The following is an 18,222-nucleotide window of genomic DNA, read 5'->3' as shown; positions in this document are numbered from 1 at the left end:
TATATATATATATGTATGTATTAATGTGTGTGTGTAGAGTTAGAATATCTTAGTGTGGACATTGAGCCAATGCTATGGGATAAGGGGTGGAATGTCTTGGGGTGACTTTATGATGTGTATCCCCTATCACCTACTCTACGCCCAGACATGAATCCTGTGCCTTTTCTGTAGCTTTAAGGCAGACCTTTAAGGGGGGGAGGAAGCCAGTGGAATTCCTTTGACGCTGTGTTCAAAAACACAGATAGCTTGCCGGCTTCTCCTGCCCGGCTGCTCCGCTTCTGCAGCAGGAAGGAGAATTACATTCCTTTTGCTTTCTAGCGAGCTTTTTGTTTGTTAGCTAAAGCAAGTTTTTCCTGGGACTTTGGCTTCTTCTTTTTCTCTTCTGGAACTATTCAGAACACCAGAACATCAGAACTTCACTGGGAGGCCTTTCCACCGAGGCCCAGAGTGGCCCATGCTGAGCTCCAGCTCCAGAGAGGAGAAAGCCACACCCACAAAGGACTCTGAAGTCTACCCAGATTCTCTCCACAGTGAGAGGTTTTATTATTTAGCGTTATACCTTTTTTTCCTGTGCCTGCGTGCACTCTGCTTGTTAAAATAAATAGTTTTTTTCCTTTTTCACTTGAAAAAAAATTCCTAAACAAACCAACAACAGAAAAAAACTCAATAATTATTTGTCCCAGTTTGAGACAAATTCAGAGGAACGTCTGAAATGAACGTCTCTGATAGAAGGCAGGTTACAGCCGTCCCTCCCCCACCAGTTTCAGGAAGAAATTCCTTGGAGGAAAGTGAAATGAGAATTTGAGTTACTGTGATGCTGCTGTTGCCTTATTTTCAAGCAATATGATTCTATAAAGCAGTGCACATTTTCTGTGTGCTGGCCAAATCTAACACTGTATCTTCACTGACATCTGAACATCTACTATTTCTGTAGTGTATTGTTATGAGTTGGTTGATATAATTAGATGCTCAAAAATTGATATGCTTTATTTTAAATTAATTACATACTCATGCATACTTTTAATGACACTGCAGCCCAAGCTGCATTACCCAAAACTTTGGACATATAGTTTTCCATCTTCCATTTGGTGGCTGTAGCTCAGTGGTACATCCGATTGTGTTACTTTTCACAGAACCATAGAGTGGGTCAGATTAGAATGGACCACAGTGGGCCATCTGGTTCAAACTCCCTGCCCAAGCAGGGTCGTCCCAGAGCACATGGCACAGGATTGCATCCAGGTGGTTCTGGAATATCTCTAGTGAGGGAGATGTCACACCCTTTCCAGTGAGCTGTTCCAGTGCTCAGTCACTGCCCAGGAAAGAAGCTCTTCCTCATGTTCGGGTGGAACTTCCTGTGCATCCCTTTCTTCCCATTGCCTCTTGTGCCATTTCTGGGTACCACCGAGCAGAGCCTGGTTCATGCTCTGACTCCTCCCTGCAGCCATTCACAGATACTGATGAAGTCCCTTCTCAGTCATCTCTTCTCAAGGCTGAGCAACCCCAGCACCCTCAGCTTTTCCTCATAAGGAAGATGCTCCAGTCCCTTCATCATCTCTGTAACCTCCACTGGACCCACTTCAGGAGCTCCATGTCTGTCTCGTCCTGTGGAGCCCAAAGCTGGACACAGCACTCCAGATGTGCCTCACTGGGGCTGAATAGAGGGGCAGGATCACCTCCTTCCACTTGCTGGCAATGCTCTTCCCAATGCACCCCAGGATCCCATTGGCCTCCTTGGCCACAAGGACACTGCTGGCTCAGGGACAGCTTGTTTTCCACCAGGACCCCCAAGTCCTTCTCTGCAGAGCTACTCTTCAGCAGGTGATGAAGGTGATGCTCCCAAGCCTGTGATGGTGCCCAGGGTTATTCCTCCCCAGGTGCAGGACACTTCAGTTCTGCATGAAGTGATCATACTCTTGAGTCTTCAGCAAAGTTCCTGTGTGCTTGCTCAGTGCTCAGGCACTTGACTAAATTAAAGCATTAACCATTGCCAATTTCTTATGGCCTGAGAAAGTTCAGATATGTGTCAGGCTGGTCCCCAAAAAGGGGGATTTGCAAATTTATGTGAATTTCACTTCAGGATTTCTGTGTGACACTACTGGGAACTGAGACTTCATTAAATGAAAGTGCAAATTTTGTATTTTAGGTTACCAGAAAGCGTACTTACTTACTATTTTTGCAAGAGAATTTTGGACACCTCTAGAAAACATTTCTGTTAATTTGCAGACATTAGAGGGTGCTAGGGAAGGATAAAAATATCAATTTTTTTTTTTCCTAACTGAGTTAAGGAAACTAGTTACTAGTTCCTAGTTGACTAATTGATTTTAAGGGCTTCAGATCAAAGACACTGAAATACAGCAAGGAATTTAGTGCGAAATACACATCTTGGTGATTAGCAAAGATATATTTGTTGAATTCTGCCTTTTTCCATGCATTTGGTGTTGGTTAATTTTAAAACTGACTTTTTAATTGTAGGCCTTAAGGGCCACTTCATCAGCTCCCTGAGATGACTCTCTACTCAACAATAAACTTGTAGTCATCTCATTTTGATCAATTAACCTGTTACTACATCCAAGTAGCCATTGGACCACCTTGATTCTTTCATTTAACACAGACTGTAGTATTTTGAAGGCTACAGACAAGTGGGCTTCAGAGAACTGATTTATGCCAGCTGAGTTATGTGCTTTCACAATCCAGTGTCTGTTCAGTATATACACTTCTCTAAAGTACTCTGTAATTTTTCCTTTAAAAAATATCTTTGAGAGGGTTTGAGGTTATTTAATTGCAATGCCAGAATTGTACAGAATTAAAGTGATTTTAGTCTAATAAATCATGTTACTTAGCAGCTGAGTTTCTTCTTACTTGTCAGTACTGGTGCTGTGAGCACTCTTTATTTCATAAGCATGTAAATTTTTGTTTTTCTGTTGAAGATGGAACAATCTCTTGGGTCATTTATGTCCTTGGGAGAAAAAGGCTCTTCACCCACTTTGATCTGACCAGATATTCTGGTGATCATTAATCATCTTGTTCCCTGCCTGATGAGGTCTACTTGCTTATTAACCTTCTGGGCTAACCTGAGTTCATCGGGCTGCTGACATAAGGATGCAATGAAGAGGCTGCATCAACAAAAATAACTAAGTTGACTGTGTTGCTGTTTGCGCTGTATCAGTGGAAATACTCTCAAATGCTTTGAAACAAGGTGTTGGTATAGTTTGTTTTATATAGTACAGAAAAGTACTTCAGAACACTTCATACCCTCTCCCTACTACTATGAAAATGAAAAATGTAGTTGTCCCTCCCTGCCCCCATAGTCCCCTTCCTGGAACTAGATCTGCCAACTCCTGACTTCATGTTGCACCACGCATGTCTGCAATGGGTCCTGCATGTTTTATTATGCTGAAATTTTCATAAACAAATGCATCTAAGATCAAAGACAGGAGCTCCTTTCCAATGGCAAGTTGGAAGAAGGTCATAATTGAAGCACCATCTAGAAACTATTCCATTCTCTGCAAACCTGCCACTCATTCACAAAAGCTGCTAGTAGTAGCTAGAGGTTTAACAGAATGAGGTATTGGAAGCAAAATTAATATTTCTTGGGTGTTTTTTTCTTTTCCCTTCCAGTGGGCGAGTTTGTGAGTGATGCTCTTCTGGTGCCAGACAAGTGCAAGTTCCTTCACCAAGAAAGGATGGATGTGTGTGAAACTCACCTGCACTGGCACACTGTTGCTAAAGAGGTACATTTATCTGTCTTAAAATTGCCTGCCTTCCTTCTTTCAAGCTATGTTATTCTTCTGAGGATGACTTTAAATATACCAGCAACATGGAACACAAAAAACAATACTTTCAAATGTTTGAGTGAATGGCATTTTGGGTTTTTTAATAAGGTAGGAAAGAGGAGTCAGAGCATATTAGAGTCTATGACTGAGTACTTACCACTGTCCTTTGAATATCGACCCTCTTTCATGTTTTCCTCACATTCACTCACAAACTCACTGTGTTTTCCGCTTCCTCCAGTTTCCTGTGTTAGCACTGGAACTAAATGCTTAGGATTTGCCTTGAATCATTATCCTGGTAAATATTATCCATTATTTATCGCGGATATTGGTATGCCAGGTGCCCACAGAGATCAAACAGGCCTCAGGGAGTGCACTATGTGAAATCCAGCAGAAAACGGTAGGAAAGCTGATCAAACTAGAACTAGCCAAAGGCATTTTGCAGTCAGGCACAAAGATTTTATAATATAACAGTGCTTTACTGAAAATAGAAATAAACTTAATTGCTAATGTGTTTTGGACTTTTTTTCCTTATGTGGAGAGGTTTTAGGCATAAAAACTGAGATGAGTTGCCAAGATTTCTGACTAATGGTTTTTTTGGGACCTCTTAGTTTGTACATTATTCCACCTTCTGGAGATGAAATTTGAAATGTGATCAGCAGCTTTTCGAATTTGCAGTTCTTGCTTGAATTATACTTAAATGAAACATTTAAGGCACCAACCTTCGCACAGGGAAATTCTAGTTCATTTTGACTACTTGCAAACTTGAAATGGCAATAGCCAAGAAGAACATCATCACTGTGCACCACTAAAGTATTTTCATTTTTTCAGCTGTCAAGCATCACTATATCTTTAAGGTATAATTATGCATGACTGATTGTTTTCCAAACAAGGATAGGAGGTACTGTATTGGCAGATTTATAAGACAAGACACAGTGTGTTTCCAGTGTAAGAGGTATTTCAAATGTTGATCTACCTTGTGGTGAAGTCTTCAGTAGCATTAATGCATCGGGATTGGGATTAATACATCAAATAATTATTCTGTCATCAAGTTTTCTGTTTATGAGGCAGAGCCTGTGAGGATTTTAGACAGGAAGATACGGAGTTACCATGTGTATAGGAGGAGACAAGTCTTTTGTTCTGGGAAAGACTGATAGGAGAGCTTGTTGCTTACAGTGGACATAGGTAGGGAGCTGCTTACAGTCAAGTAGTGAATGCAAGTGTGACCTTTCTAAATCGTGTTTCAAGTTTCAGAGATCATGCAGTTGGCCAGCTTTGACTTCCTAAGGTAGTATGTAACCCCTTCATATTTTCTCAAGGTCTGTGACATTTTTTAGTCTTCCTCCATGCCAATATTGTTGCTGCTTTTTTTTTCCTCTTTTCTGCAGTCCTGTAGTGAGAAGAGCATGAATCTGCACGACTATGGCATGCTGCTGCCCTGTGGAATCGACAAGTTTCGTGGTGTGGAGTTTGTCTGCTGCCCATTAGCAGAGGAAAGCGACAATCTTGATTCAGCTGATGCTGAAGATGATGATTCAGATGTCTGGTGGGGAGGTGCAGATGCAGACTATGCAGATGGAAGGTACAGTGACTTTGTACCCTTCAACTTGTTATTAAGATGTCAAAAATCTGTCTAAAAGACCGTGGCATAGTCTTTGCACCTTATACATGAACTTGCAGTTACAGTGGCTGAAAGCATCAGTGTTCTATGCCTTTTTTTTTCTTAGCTTTTTACAGAAAAGTTTTTTATTAAAATAGTTAGTACACTTTTTAGTGCCTTTAATTTCTTCAGTGAGAAGTATTGCCATATTTATAACAAAAATGCTTAAATTCATGTGTTTTGACAAATAAATGATAAATAGTGTACTCCTAAGATGGTTCATGTGCAGTCTGGTGTACTGCAGCAGATATCAGCCAACATAACTGGTGGAGGTTTTGAAATGCCTTCATTCATAGTAACAGCCATTAGCTATGTGCTGTTATTGCCATAAGAATATTTTTCTGCTGACAATTAGTTTCTAAACATGATCTAAACGAAAATGTGTTTTAATATCTAACCTTTCACAGAGTTGTTAATATGCTGCTGTTGAGAAGGAACATGGAGGTTTCCTTTGCAAAGCAGTGATGGATGGGTAGATACCATCCCTGTCCTTACCCTTCCCATCTCCTGTGCACGTAGGCTAATTTTGAGCCGGATACGGGTCATAACTGTGTTGTTACACTCAGTGGTAACTGAGTGGTCTAATGGTCTGGTGCTGTTCAAGCTTTTTCATATCACTCTCCTGAGCCTGTCAGACAGCAGTTTTAAAAGCAGCAGAGTACTGTGTCATGTCCTTGCAACTGGATGCCAACAACTCGCAAAGATGGCTTTCTTCATAAACTAAGATCAATGTTCAAACTCTTTGTGCTCCCCAGGCTTTCATCACTTCATACTGTGCTAATGCAGTGTTTTTACTTCTTTTCTTGTACAAAGAATGCACAAAATCTAAAACTTGGGGCCCACTGCAAGTGGCTTCAAGGAGTACCCAGAAAATAAGTGGGGACCAAATTATGTGAATAATGCAGAAAGCTAACAGGTCTGAACTGTGTTATGTTTGGACTTGTTAATAATCTAGATGGAAACAATTTGAAGAACAGTGCAGAGATGAAGGATAGAGACTGAATTGCTGTAATTTGGTGCAATGAGATGGCATTAAGACCTAGAATAATTAGAAACTGTATCATGGTGGGCAACTAAATCTTTCCTGACAAAGCATTAGTAAGTGTTGCAAGGAAGACATTATTCCTTTGTGAATAATGGAATAAGTTTAAAATAAATATTTCCCCATGGTAATTTCCAGTTTTTTGTCATGAACAGGAGTGAATGGTCAGACTGATGCAAAAGCCTGCATCAAAGAACTTTGCATACTCCTTATTGATACCTTTGGATTGACTTCTGATTTGTAGTTCTAACATCTCTTAGTGTTACTATTTATAACCCTTTCAGTAGGATTTGTGAAGCTGCCTTTGGACTGTTGCTGTGTCGTTTCTGTATATTTAATTTAGATTTTGATTGGATGTTTAAATGTTCTCTCATTCTAAGAAATGAGTGCTGACCTTATTCTAACGAAATGTTTGGTTTTTTCATTCTATATCTATATCTCTATCCATGCAAGATAGATCTATCCATCTATCTTCTATATCTATTACATGGCTTTTATAGGTAACATATTTATTGTATATATACTTATATGTAGCACATGTCTTATAAGATCAAAGATTCCAAAATAATTTTACTTACAGATACTCACTTCATTTCTGGGTTTTTTGTGTTTGTCACTGAACATTTCATTTACTATTGTAGCCCATTTTCTTCCTCATAAGGCAGTTTAATATCTGAAGAGATGAGTTCAAGAATAACTTCATAAATTTTGTATCCTCTAGGAATGGGAGCTGTAATTGCATTTCAATCCATTTCTGAAATTCCAAGCAAGTACTGATTTATTTTTTTACCCTCCCCTCTCACAAAAATGCTTGCAAAAGGAAAATGAAAGATCCTTCTATGGGGCACTTGTACTTCACCTGCAGATGAAGAGCCAAGCAATTGGTAGTTCTTTTAGACTGACTCACTCGTATTTTTTGCTACCTCTTTAGCTTCCCAACTACATTTAAACTATGTATATTGGAGCCAGAAATACTCTTGAACTTTAGTTATATATATATAACTATATCTATATTTTTTGTATATATTTTTTAAAAAAATTCTTACACAGCAGTAGGTGGTAATTCAAATTTTGTGTGTATATATATTTATTCATATCTGAGCATATGTCTGTGTGGCTATCGATACATATATGCCTCAGTCCTAAACTGATTGTGAGGGAGAAAGGAAATGTAAGATTTGCTAATGCTAAATTGCCAATATTCTCTGCTATTAAAGCACCTCTGAAGTGCTTACTCAAGTCTACATTTTTCACCTTACATGGTTACCCAAGTCAAAGAGAAGGTGACATGTTTGAGGTGGAGGTGATGAGCTGAAAAGCAGATGATTCTATTTTGTTTCTCAAAACTATGGTAGAGCAGAATCCAGCAAATGTGGGTGACCTATTTTGAGGTAACTTTATATCTTAAGCTATCAGATATAAATTTTAAAATATTTGCATTTATGGTTCTGAATGTGTAGAGGAAAGCACGTTGCAGCCATTCAGTTAATAAATGCCCTTTTTCAGACTGTTGTGTTTTCACCCCCAACAGTTTTCCCTGAGGCACTGTATTTTATTTTTTTGCTTTGTCAAGGGTGTTTTCTTCCCTGCAGGATGGAGAAAAGCTCAGCAGTATGTTATAGCCACACTATTAGAGGGCATGTGGAGGCAGCTTGGGCTGCGTTGCCTCATAGTTGGATGTCTTTCCTACCCAATATCTGACCACCACCTGGGTATGGATGTAAAAGGATGTGACTTGCTTGTGGTGTGGCTTGTTGGCAGTACTTGAAAGGTGGGTGGGTGTATTTTGGTGACTGGTGATATATATACCCATTTATTCATGAGGCCAAGAGGGAGGATCCACATGTGCTTCTGAAATTGTCTTGTCGTGCTCATCCTGAAATAGTCTGTAACTCTGACAAAGAGGTCACAAGCCTTTCTCAGCAGAGGAGATCTTTGTTGTTATCTGCACCTTTAATTAAAATTTACCTTGAAGTCTGCCTGAGGGACAGTCAGATGTAGGTGCTGACTTTCAGTATAACTGCAGACCTCTCCCTGCATAGCTACAGCTCAATCGAGTGACCTGCAAGCTCTGGCTGCCCTTGCGACTCAGCACAGCCTGGTGGCCGTCTTGCCTGTGTGTGGGAACTTGCTGGAAGCTTTGGTGTCCTTGATGTCCAAAGTTGAATATCTTTAGGAGTGACGGCCAAGCTGGAAACTTCCAGGTTTCTTCTGTCTACATCTGTCTCATATCCACCTCTCCTTATCTTCCTGTCAATGTATGTCAGACCTCCCAGGCTTTCCTTCCCACAAGGAAAGCAGTCTGCTGTCATTTTCCTTCTTTCATGGCCAGGACACTGAAGCACTGTAAGTCTCAATATTGAGATATATATGGAAAGCTTTTCCTTTAAGTACCATAGCTCAGGAGCAGATGGTGCCTTAACTTCATCCAAGTCTTTCTAGACCATTTAAATATATTTTCAGTGTCCAAAATAGGAGATTTCATTTCTCATTGTTTTCCCGTCAGCAGGTTAGGCCAAATTAATTTTCTCTGTTTGGTAAAAAAAAGGTATAAAACGCTGATGTAATGATGGGATAGCATTGTAAATACCGCACTGTGGCGACTAGTGTATTTTATAATGGTTTGGTTTACAGTTTGTGAGAAACTTCTGCCAAGCAAAGTTTTATGGTTTGTTTATACTTTCCATTAGCGTAGTTAATACAGTAGGCTTTTTACTACAATAAATAATCCAAAAGAGCAGAGTCTATTTTGTGCTGATAATTAGGCATCTGTGAAGTTAAACTAAAACAAATTTGTGCTATAAAGCATGATAATCACGTTCTCTGATTTTGCAACCCTGTACCAGACTGAGCTTAAGGATGAGTATGCTGAAAAAAAATAGCTGAAATGATGTATCTTTTTGACTCAATGAAGAACTTGAGTTTTTTTGTCAGTAGTATCTGGAAAAAATTATTTTTTTCCTAATTGCTTTCTTGAACTATAATCCAAGAAATCCTGAAAGGCATTTAAAGCTGGTCAGTTTTTGTAGTGGTGGAAGCAGCATTGTATATGTACCTGTTATGCTGATGTAGTGGTTTGGTCCAAAATACTCATTACTGTTTACCTTCTGTGATATAAGAATTTGGAGAAATGCAAATCAGGCACCAAACCTGAAAGAATATAAAGAAGTTTAATAACAGACCTAAAAGAGGAAAAAAAAAATCATACCACATGTTCAGAACTCTTCTCCTGCCCCCACCTTCCTCCCTTGTCCCACTGACAATGTAAAAAGACAACCCTTGAGATGTTCAGTCTGTTTACCACTTCCATAATAACCTTGTTCCGTCCATTTAGGAAGAGAAGTCTCTCTTGCCCATGCTATGAACGCATTATCACAACGAGACAGCCGCCCATTTCCAAATAACTGTTCAGTCCATTTAGGAAGAGGAGTCTCTCTGCTCGCATGTGAGTCCCTCCCCCCGACTTGCAGCTTTTCCCACAACTGCTTTCGAGGGTCCACTCTTGAAGTTTTCTGGGGTACAATTTTAAGGTTGAGCTGTTCAGAAACAAAAGGTCTCTTCACCCAATTCTGGGAGCATTTCATCTCTAAGAACAGAGGCCCTTCTCCTTCCCTGGGAGCAAAGGGTCTTCCTCATCTTCATCTTTAGGACTATCTCTGGGAGCATCTCTAGGAACTGAGGTTTTCTCCTTTCCCGTTTGGAGCAAAAGTCCTCATCTGGTCCATCTCTCCCTGTCCAAACTTCTCATGAAATTACAGCTGCATCAGCATCTGCCTATCTCAACGCAGGTGCTTCTGCTCACGAGTTGAACACTCCACCCCCCATATCTTCATGAAATTAGGAGCCGGGCTGCCCCGGCTGCCCACAGCAGGACTGTGGGATGGAGGGGTTCTGCAGGTGGAAGAGGGCCCATCGGCTCCAGGATGGCTGTGGCCCAGCCCGGTCTGGCCCAAGCAGGGTCTGGGCCGGGCCTGCTGGTCCCTGCACGGGGCCCACAGCCACCTGTCCCAGCACCGGAAAAGAGACAGAGAGGCTCTGCCTCGGAGTTTCCTATTCTTAAGCGTGGATCACAGGGGCGGTCACAACTTTGGGTGGCTTAAAGAATTGTCCATATTCAAACTGGCCAGCTGATAGGTTCTGTCAGGTCACAGAGGAAGCTGTAAGCACCCCTTTGCAAGAACATCACTTCCGGGACTATGCTTGCTAACCCATGACAGCTGAACAGCTTCCAGGTGACACCCTGTACTTCCGTGGGGAAGAGGAGTCACAGGGCCCAGCAGAATTGCTTTGTTTAATAATTTGTTATAAAATCCGCACTTAATGTGGAGGAAGTGTATATTTAATTTCTTTTGCTTTCTAGCTCTTCTTACATCTTTATCTATGACTTTAATGGTACAAAGGTAGCAACACATGTTACTGAGTGTCTTCCCTTCAGAAACGTCGGCAAGTTAACCTCAGCATCAAATTAGTTACTATCTAAATTCCCCAGAGAGCTGCCATTAAATCACACTGTCACAAGGTGTTGTTAAATTCATCGCAGTTGTACAGTGCCCTGACCTGTTATAACAACATACAGACTCCTGTCCCACTGCTGTCTTGCAGAAGGTAGGCAGACAGGCAGTTGGGATATCTGCCTGTAGCACAAGTTTATGAAAAATGCTTAAGAGTGACACATAAGCAAGTAAATTCAATAATATAAAAGAGTTAGCATAAGAATTTCAAAGGTCAAATATATGGGGTTTAGTCATTTCACTTCACACTTGAGGAAAATTCCCTTTCCTTTTTTAAGAGTTACTTTGACTAGCTCCTTTTGTTTAGGTTTCTGCATGCCAAAGCAGTGGGAAATGTATTGCAGGCAGGAGTCAGGAAGATGTTTATGTTTTAATTGCAAATACAGTTGAAAGCAAGTAAATGCTACAAGCTCCATGGTGTTCTCTGTGCTCATGGTGTTCATTGGCAAGGACTGTCCAAAACATGAAATCCTCTTGCACTGTTTCGCTCCCCATTACAGCTCCCCATGTTCTTCAAACCCTTCTTTTTCCCCTGCTCATCTCTCCATCTACCCACAGAAAAATTATTTGGAAATACAGCAGGAAAAGAGAGCCTTTAGGGGGGAATTGTTTGACCCAAGTGTATTTTTACTATCTGACCTGGGAGATAAATAAAATGCTCTAATTTTCTGTATCTATTGCTTTGATGGATACACCATTTGCTTTGCCATTTGGTGGAGGAAGCAAACGTGGTTCGATCATGGAGAAAAAAAGCATAAACTAGGAAGAATCAGATGGTGGAGGGAGGAGGCCATCTCGGATACCTGGAGTAAAGCTGTGCTGTTGCTGTGTGAGCACTGGGGTGTTACAGTCCCCCTGCAGTGGGAAGGGCTGCATGGCTGAGGAACTGGCTGGATAATGGAGGGTTGTGAAGGAAGAAATCATGGGGGAGGACCAGATCTTTCAGAGATGATTACTACTTAAATCCTTCACTTTCTGCATGTTTCCTCATGCTTGTATCTGGTATGCAGTGACATGGTGTATCTTGATGATTCTTCTCTCTGTCCTCCTTCTTTCCCATTGTTCTTAATGTTGTCTTGTGACACTGAGTCAAAAATCTGAGCCTTAATTGGAAGTCCAGCTCTGAGTCCAAAAGACTTCCCTGCAAAATGTAGGATCACAGAATGATAAAAATTGGAAGAGACCTTAGAGATCATCTAGTCCAACTGTAAACATCATAACCAACAGCACCATAATAATCACCCCTAAACCAAACCTTCAAGTGCCACATCCAGATGTCTCTTGATCAGTTCCAGGGATGGTGACTCCACCACCTCCCTGGACAACTTATTCCACCACTCCCTCAGTGAATTTTTTCTTTTTCTGATATCTAATCTAAACCTCCCATGGTGGAACTTACGGTTGTTTCGTCTCATCCTTTCACTTGACCCATGGCAGAAGAGACCCATCCCCACTTCATTACACCCTCTTTTCAGGGAGTTGTAGAGAGTGAAGGTCCCCCCGAGCCTCCTTTCCTCCAGGCTGAGCCCCCCCCAGCTCCAATGTCTTAGGATCATTTTATGATGATTAGTCTATTCCCTTATCATCAGCTCTATGCCCAAAGAATGGTTGCTGTAGCTTTAAGGTGGGTCCAGGACAGGGGAGTTGGAGCCTTGGGGCTCTTGCGCAGGCTTTTTCAAAGCCTCACTCCCCAGGCGTCCATGGTGCCTTGAGGACTGCGTTCTCTTTTTTTGCTTAGCTAGCTTGGTTTTTTAGGCAAGAAGGTTTTGGGTTTGTTTTCCTTTCCCTGGTTTTGGAGAGGCTGCAGTAGCAATCATTCGGTGGCTATTTTTTCCAAGTGAATTGGACAGTTTGGTTTTGGTCCAAGATCAGAGAGAAAAATTGACAGAAGAAGAATCAGCTGGGACCACTGGGAAGGCAAGGGGCCGCTCCATTTTGGCCCCAGACCGCAGAAAAGCTATGTCAGCAAGAGAAAGGCCACCAAATCCACCAGCTTCATCTGCTATGAAGAGGGGACTAACATCAGAGATTAACCAGCTTCCTATCTGTTTGCCCAAGCTGCTTCATGAACCTTTTGTTTGTTTGTTTTTTTCCCTTGAGACAGGAGCTGGTGCCATTTTTTTCTCCCCACGACATTGCCAGATGTTGTGGTTTTATTTTTTCTTTCCCTGGCATTTTGGGCTTTTTTGTTCCGGGGGGGGCAGGGGTTAGGTCTGACAATTCAATATCTAGCAGTTATTAATCTATTTTTTTCCTTGTGCCATGTGGGCACTCTGTCAATAAACAGTTGGGGTTTATTTCACTTTCATCCACTAGTATTCATTTCTTACTGGCAGAAAGGGATTGTTGGAATCCTTTTTTTTTTTTAGAGAAGTACTCATTCCAGAGTGTTTTTCTCCTAAACTTGTCTCTAAACTGAGACATCCCTCAGCCATTCTCCCTAAGACTTGTGCAACAACCGTTCCATAGCTTTGTTGTCCTTCCTTTTGAAATTTTTGCTTTTCTAAAGCTAAAAGCATTATTGATCCAGAAAAAGAAAGTTGTTGAGGCTAAATTTTTTATTGGAAACATTGTCACTGGAGGAAAGAAAAAATTAATTTAAAAAATGAATTTAAATCAGTTTTGTCTCTAGATTGTTCATCTGTTTTCAAGCCATCTTGCCTCTCATGATAAACAATGAGTTCTCATTGATGTTAGCTTTTTCATTAAATTGGAAAGCTAATTCCTAAAATTTCAGTGCAAAATGCTGCAGTGGGAATCTCCTAAATGATTCTTTCAAAAAGTGTGACATGAAAAAACCCCAACCCATGCCTTACTTCACTACACTTGAGCTGGTGAATCTGAACCAGATGTGAAGCTGGACAATGGGTCTGTACTGCAAGTTCTGCCTTTAGAAGAAGGAAATTACGTGCATTTGGATGGATAAAAAGATTTCCCTTTTTCCATACTGTGCAGACTGAACTGTAGGCTGTTCATAGCCCTGAAAATTTAAGGAAAACTGAGCCTTGTGCCTGTTGCAGTGATTCAGGATCTGCTTGGTGGAGGGCTCAGTTGTCTGTGACACAGAAGCAGGAAGGGGTGCAGCCAGAGGCAGTGTTTTCATCAGCTGTCCTAATGCAAATTGTTCCTAATTGGGAATCAGTGCCCTAAAATGAACACTAGGAATTACAAATTTGCTTTCTTGTTCTTCCTTTTTTCTTTCCTCCTTCCTGAAGTTTTCCATGAGTAGAGGTTAATACCAATTATTGAGATAGGAAGATTTTGCAGTACAAGAGTTATCCATCACTAAATTGCTATTTCAGAGAAATAATTCATTTAGGGAGATAATGTGGAAGGTATTTTGCAATATAATATTTCAGCTAATTGGTCAGAAGTTTACACCATCTTGATTTTTGTGGTAGAACTGTTAGAAATTGAAGTCGTTTTATATCTGTTCTAAACAGATCTATCTATTAACTGAAAATGATAACAGATCTATCTATTATCTGAAAACTTCTGTGTTTTTATAAATATTTTAATGATAAAACTTAATCACTTGTATTTACAGATTAAACTAAGGCATCTCTGAATTGTATAATATACCGTATAATTGCATAATGTTACTGCTTATGTTGAAGAACTGTAAAAGTATGTACTCCTATTTGCATATTTCATATGCTATTAGCATGGTCTGTGTCTCACATTCTTATTAATTGGGTTTGTTGCTTGTGTTGGCTGCTACTTAATACTCAGCTAGCTCATGATATATATTTTTAATAACAATTTTTAAACTTTTTCTCTTGGAGGTGAGGTTGTTAAATTAAAATTCTGAAAGCATAGAAACACCAGAACAGTAATGACTAGCAAGACTGGTAAGTGCTGGATTTCTTCTTAGGACAAGAAAAGTTAGAATGGAATTGATGAAACAGCACATTGCTTTAAGAGCTAATTGCAGTCATGCTGAGCTGGCAAATCCAATCACCTTTTCAGTGTAAAGCATTAACTGAAGTGATGGATGCAGCTCTGGGAGGAGAAAATCAATCTAATTGAGGAAGTGATGAGTAGAAGATAATAAGGCTTTCCTGACCCTTGATGAAAACAGTTACAGCTGTGCAGGCTACCTTTATGACTTCAGTGAATGTTGAGCTTGTTTCAGGAGGCATCAAAATTACACATTTGGTAGGAGGTTTACTTGGAGAGAATGGTTACGTTTTTTTGACCTCACAAAAGAGAGCCATCAGCTGCCAGGTTTTCCTTAAGTACCAGACAGCAATTTTATAAGCAAAAATTTTAAGTTGTCACTTATAATGACTGGTGATGACTGAAATGTGGGACAGAAAGTTTAATGTAAAATAATCAGCTTAAGAAACCCTTCTGATAGATCTATGAGAGGTTCTCAGAAGTTCTTGTAGCACTGTGATAGATACTGCCCCATTTCAAGAGCTGTATTACTTACAATGCATGAAAAAATGAGAAGTGAGAATTTTAAACCTGGGCGTTTTGACACATACTGTCACATCAGCATGACTATGTGCTGGAGGATGCATAGCATGATATGGCCTCATAAAGTTATTCAGCAGTTCCTGCTCTGCTTTACCTTTCAGAGATACTTGTGGTCTGTACCAGAAGTAAGAGCTTGGCATTGGAGTGGTTTGTAGGAATTTCAGAATTCCCCCTCTTGTGAAGCTGTACTTTAACAGCACAGTGGACTAAAGGGTCTTCTGTAGTACTTTTTTACCTTTGCCTTCTAACAAAGGCTACGTACTTGGGGTACATAGATAAAACACCAAAAACATCTAGGTTGTTTTTTTCCTAGCAGAAAAAAATCATTGCATTCTAATCTTGAATGCAAATGTTTCAGCTTGATTACATGATGACAAAATCCTTCCTTCGCCTTGGTTCTCTAGTTTGATCACTGTTGATGGAAAAAATAACACTGAAATTCTGACCTGCGAGAAGAAGAAAAGGCTTAAACAGTAAAATGATGACCTGGAGAACTGGATCTATGCTTGTTTCTACCAAGTCTTTTGCCAGGCTTGGCATGCTGTGGCCACCATAAAAAATTTAGTATGAAAAGTGCCCCTTTTTCTTCTGGCTGTGTTAGTGGAGATTATCTGCTCTGCAGAAGTCCTGGCCTCTTGCAGCTGCTGCTGGTGGCAACCATATTTAAGAAGTTTAAGATGGCACATTCTTGAAAAAATGTTATTCCATGTCTTAAATTGAACATCCAGAATTATTGCATGCTTCAGGTATTTTTTTTTTTGTGGTTTTGTTTTGTTTGGAGTTTTTTTCTCAGTTGTAGAACAAAGTTATTCTTCCAATTTTCCCCTGTTGTCCTTGTGTGACAATAGCAAGATGATGAATTCCACAAACAGGGCTAGTACTTGGTTTGGTACAGATTTCACTCTGTCTTCCCCAGATAAGCTGTAGGATAGCATGTTGAAGAAAGAAACTGAGTATTTCATTCTGAGTACAGCACAAGTTTTGTGGAAAGAAATACGTTGTAACAGATCTGGATTTTTCTGCTGATTCTCTAACAGAGGTGTGTAGATGATCTTCCCTCTGCCCTCTTCCATCACATTCACTCTTAATGCATTTCTGCTGTCAGGATTTTGAAGATATTCATTCATTGTCATCAGACTCACAAAGCCTGATTTTGTGTGTTTGCAGGTATGTCTAATTTTTTAGTTTCTAAGTTTCTCTTCAGCAAAAATAATCAGAGCGAGAAAGCATATGGGTTAAATACATTATTATTCTGTTCTCTAAAAGTTACATACTTCTTGCTGAACCCTTCATCTTCTGAAGAGAACTGTCAGAACAGCAACACCAGCAAAGGCTTTGTTTCAGAGAGAAAACTCGGTCAGTTTTGAAAGTTTTCTTGCCTTTCAGTCAACAGGAACCATCTCTGAGATGAAATGCTACCTTGTACATGTGGCTTTTTAAGTAACTCAGCTGTGGAAAGAAATTTCTAATGGTATAAAAGATGTTATTTAATTATGGGGGGAAAGGGTAAATATATCTGTCAGAGGCAAACAACATGTGTTTGGTTTGTATAAGTGTTCTATTTAAAAATTGGATTGAAAGATTCTTAGTGCAACTTTTCTTGTTTTCTACAAATTTAATGGAAACAGGCACATATTTTGGTATTGTTTTTGTACAAAACCTTAGTTACAATAAAAGGAGAGAGAGAGAGTCTGAAGCACATAATTCAGTTGTTTTTTCTGTCTAAGAACTCAGAAACAGCCTTTGAAATAGCTTATTTGATTTTTTTTAATTAGGAAATGTGGAAATAAAGATCATTGCAACCTCTTTGGTAAAGGGAAACAGAATGGAAAATTATTAGAAGTGACAACATGAATGTCTGAAAAATGCTATGAATATGAATTGTCTGTCCCAACTTGCTGTGCAATGGAAGGTGCCCATTTGAGTTCAAACTTTGAGGTCTAAAAGTGTCTTAATAGGTGTTTAGGTGTCCAAATATGGTATTATTTCTTTTTTGTGTGAGATACCCAATTTCCTAACCTAATATAAAATCCAAACCTAATGAAAATAACCAAGGAACTTTTTGAGCATTTTTTGCTTTTGTGGTCACTTAACATGCAGACCAGAAACATTGCTGTGGGTCAGACTTTCAATTCTGTAATTTTCCAGACTTTGTTACCAATAAGCCACTTTAAAAATCATAGATCAGGCATCTGGCATAACCCTTTTCATTCCTGGCTCTGTGCCTAATCTCACAACTGTAGTGTAGTTTAATTTTTGCCCTGCTGTCTATTCCCACCTCCCCAGTGCTTCAAAAAAACCAGATGTCTTTGTTAAAACCCCTTACTCATAGACTTTAAAGATGAGTGCTGAGATCTCCATTTCATATTTGCCTTTGGCTTCCTTTCCTCTCTCTAGCCCATGCAAAAGTACTTTGGTAGGTGTTGCTTAAACCTGCTAACTGGACTCTCAGTATAACGTAGTTACTATACTCAACTTAGTGTTGAAGTCAGCTTGTGTGCCAAAGTCAAATAACAAAGTACAGTGGGAAAAATGCTCATGTGCCAAAGTGCACCATTCAATTAGTTTGTAGTTTAAAGTGGTTCCTGGTTTGCCGCGAATGTTTCGTTAGTGACCATTCAGAGTGTGGTGGTGGGATCAAACTCTGTTTCTGAGAAATCTTGTCCTTTGAAATTTCAGTTTGGAAGAAATTTTTCTAGCATGCAGGGTTTGGAAATATGTTAGGTGGAAAATACCCCTGCCTCAGATGTGCGGATT

General features: G+C 39.9%; 1 protein-coding gene across 4 annotated transcripts in view; it reads left to right on the top strand.

Moving 5' to 3' along the window:
* The window catches only part of APP (amyloid beta precursor protein), a 176,983-nt gene that overhangs the window by 65,838 nt on the left and 92,923 nt on the right, over positions 1-18,222 (top strand). For all 4 annotated transcript variants that reach the window (XM_008631658.2, XM_008631662.2, XM_008631661.2 and 1 more), the window contains exons 3-4: positions 3,619-3,731; positions 5,159-5,352. In XM_008631658.2, the coding sequence (XP_008629880.1) occupies positions 3,619-3,731; positions 5,159-5,352 (307 nt within the window). The remainder of the gene's footprint in view (positions 1-3,618; positions 3,732-5,158; positions 5,353-18,222) is intronic.

The sequence above is a fragment of the Corvus brachyrhynchos genome, unplaced genomic scaffold (genome assembly GCF_000691975.1).
Source record: "Corvus brachyrhynchos isolate BGI_N302 unplaced genomic scaffold, ASM69197v1 scaffold3, whole genome shotgun sequence".
Lineage (NCBI taxonomy): Eukaryota > Metazoa > Chordata > Aves > Passeriformes > Corvidae > Corvus > Corvus brachyrhynchos.
This window is presented reverse-complemented; position numbering and strand designations above follow the sequence as displayed.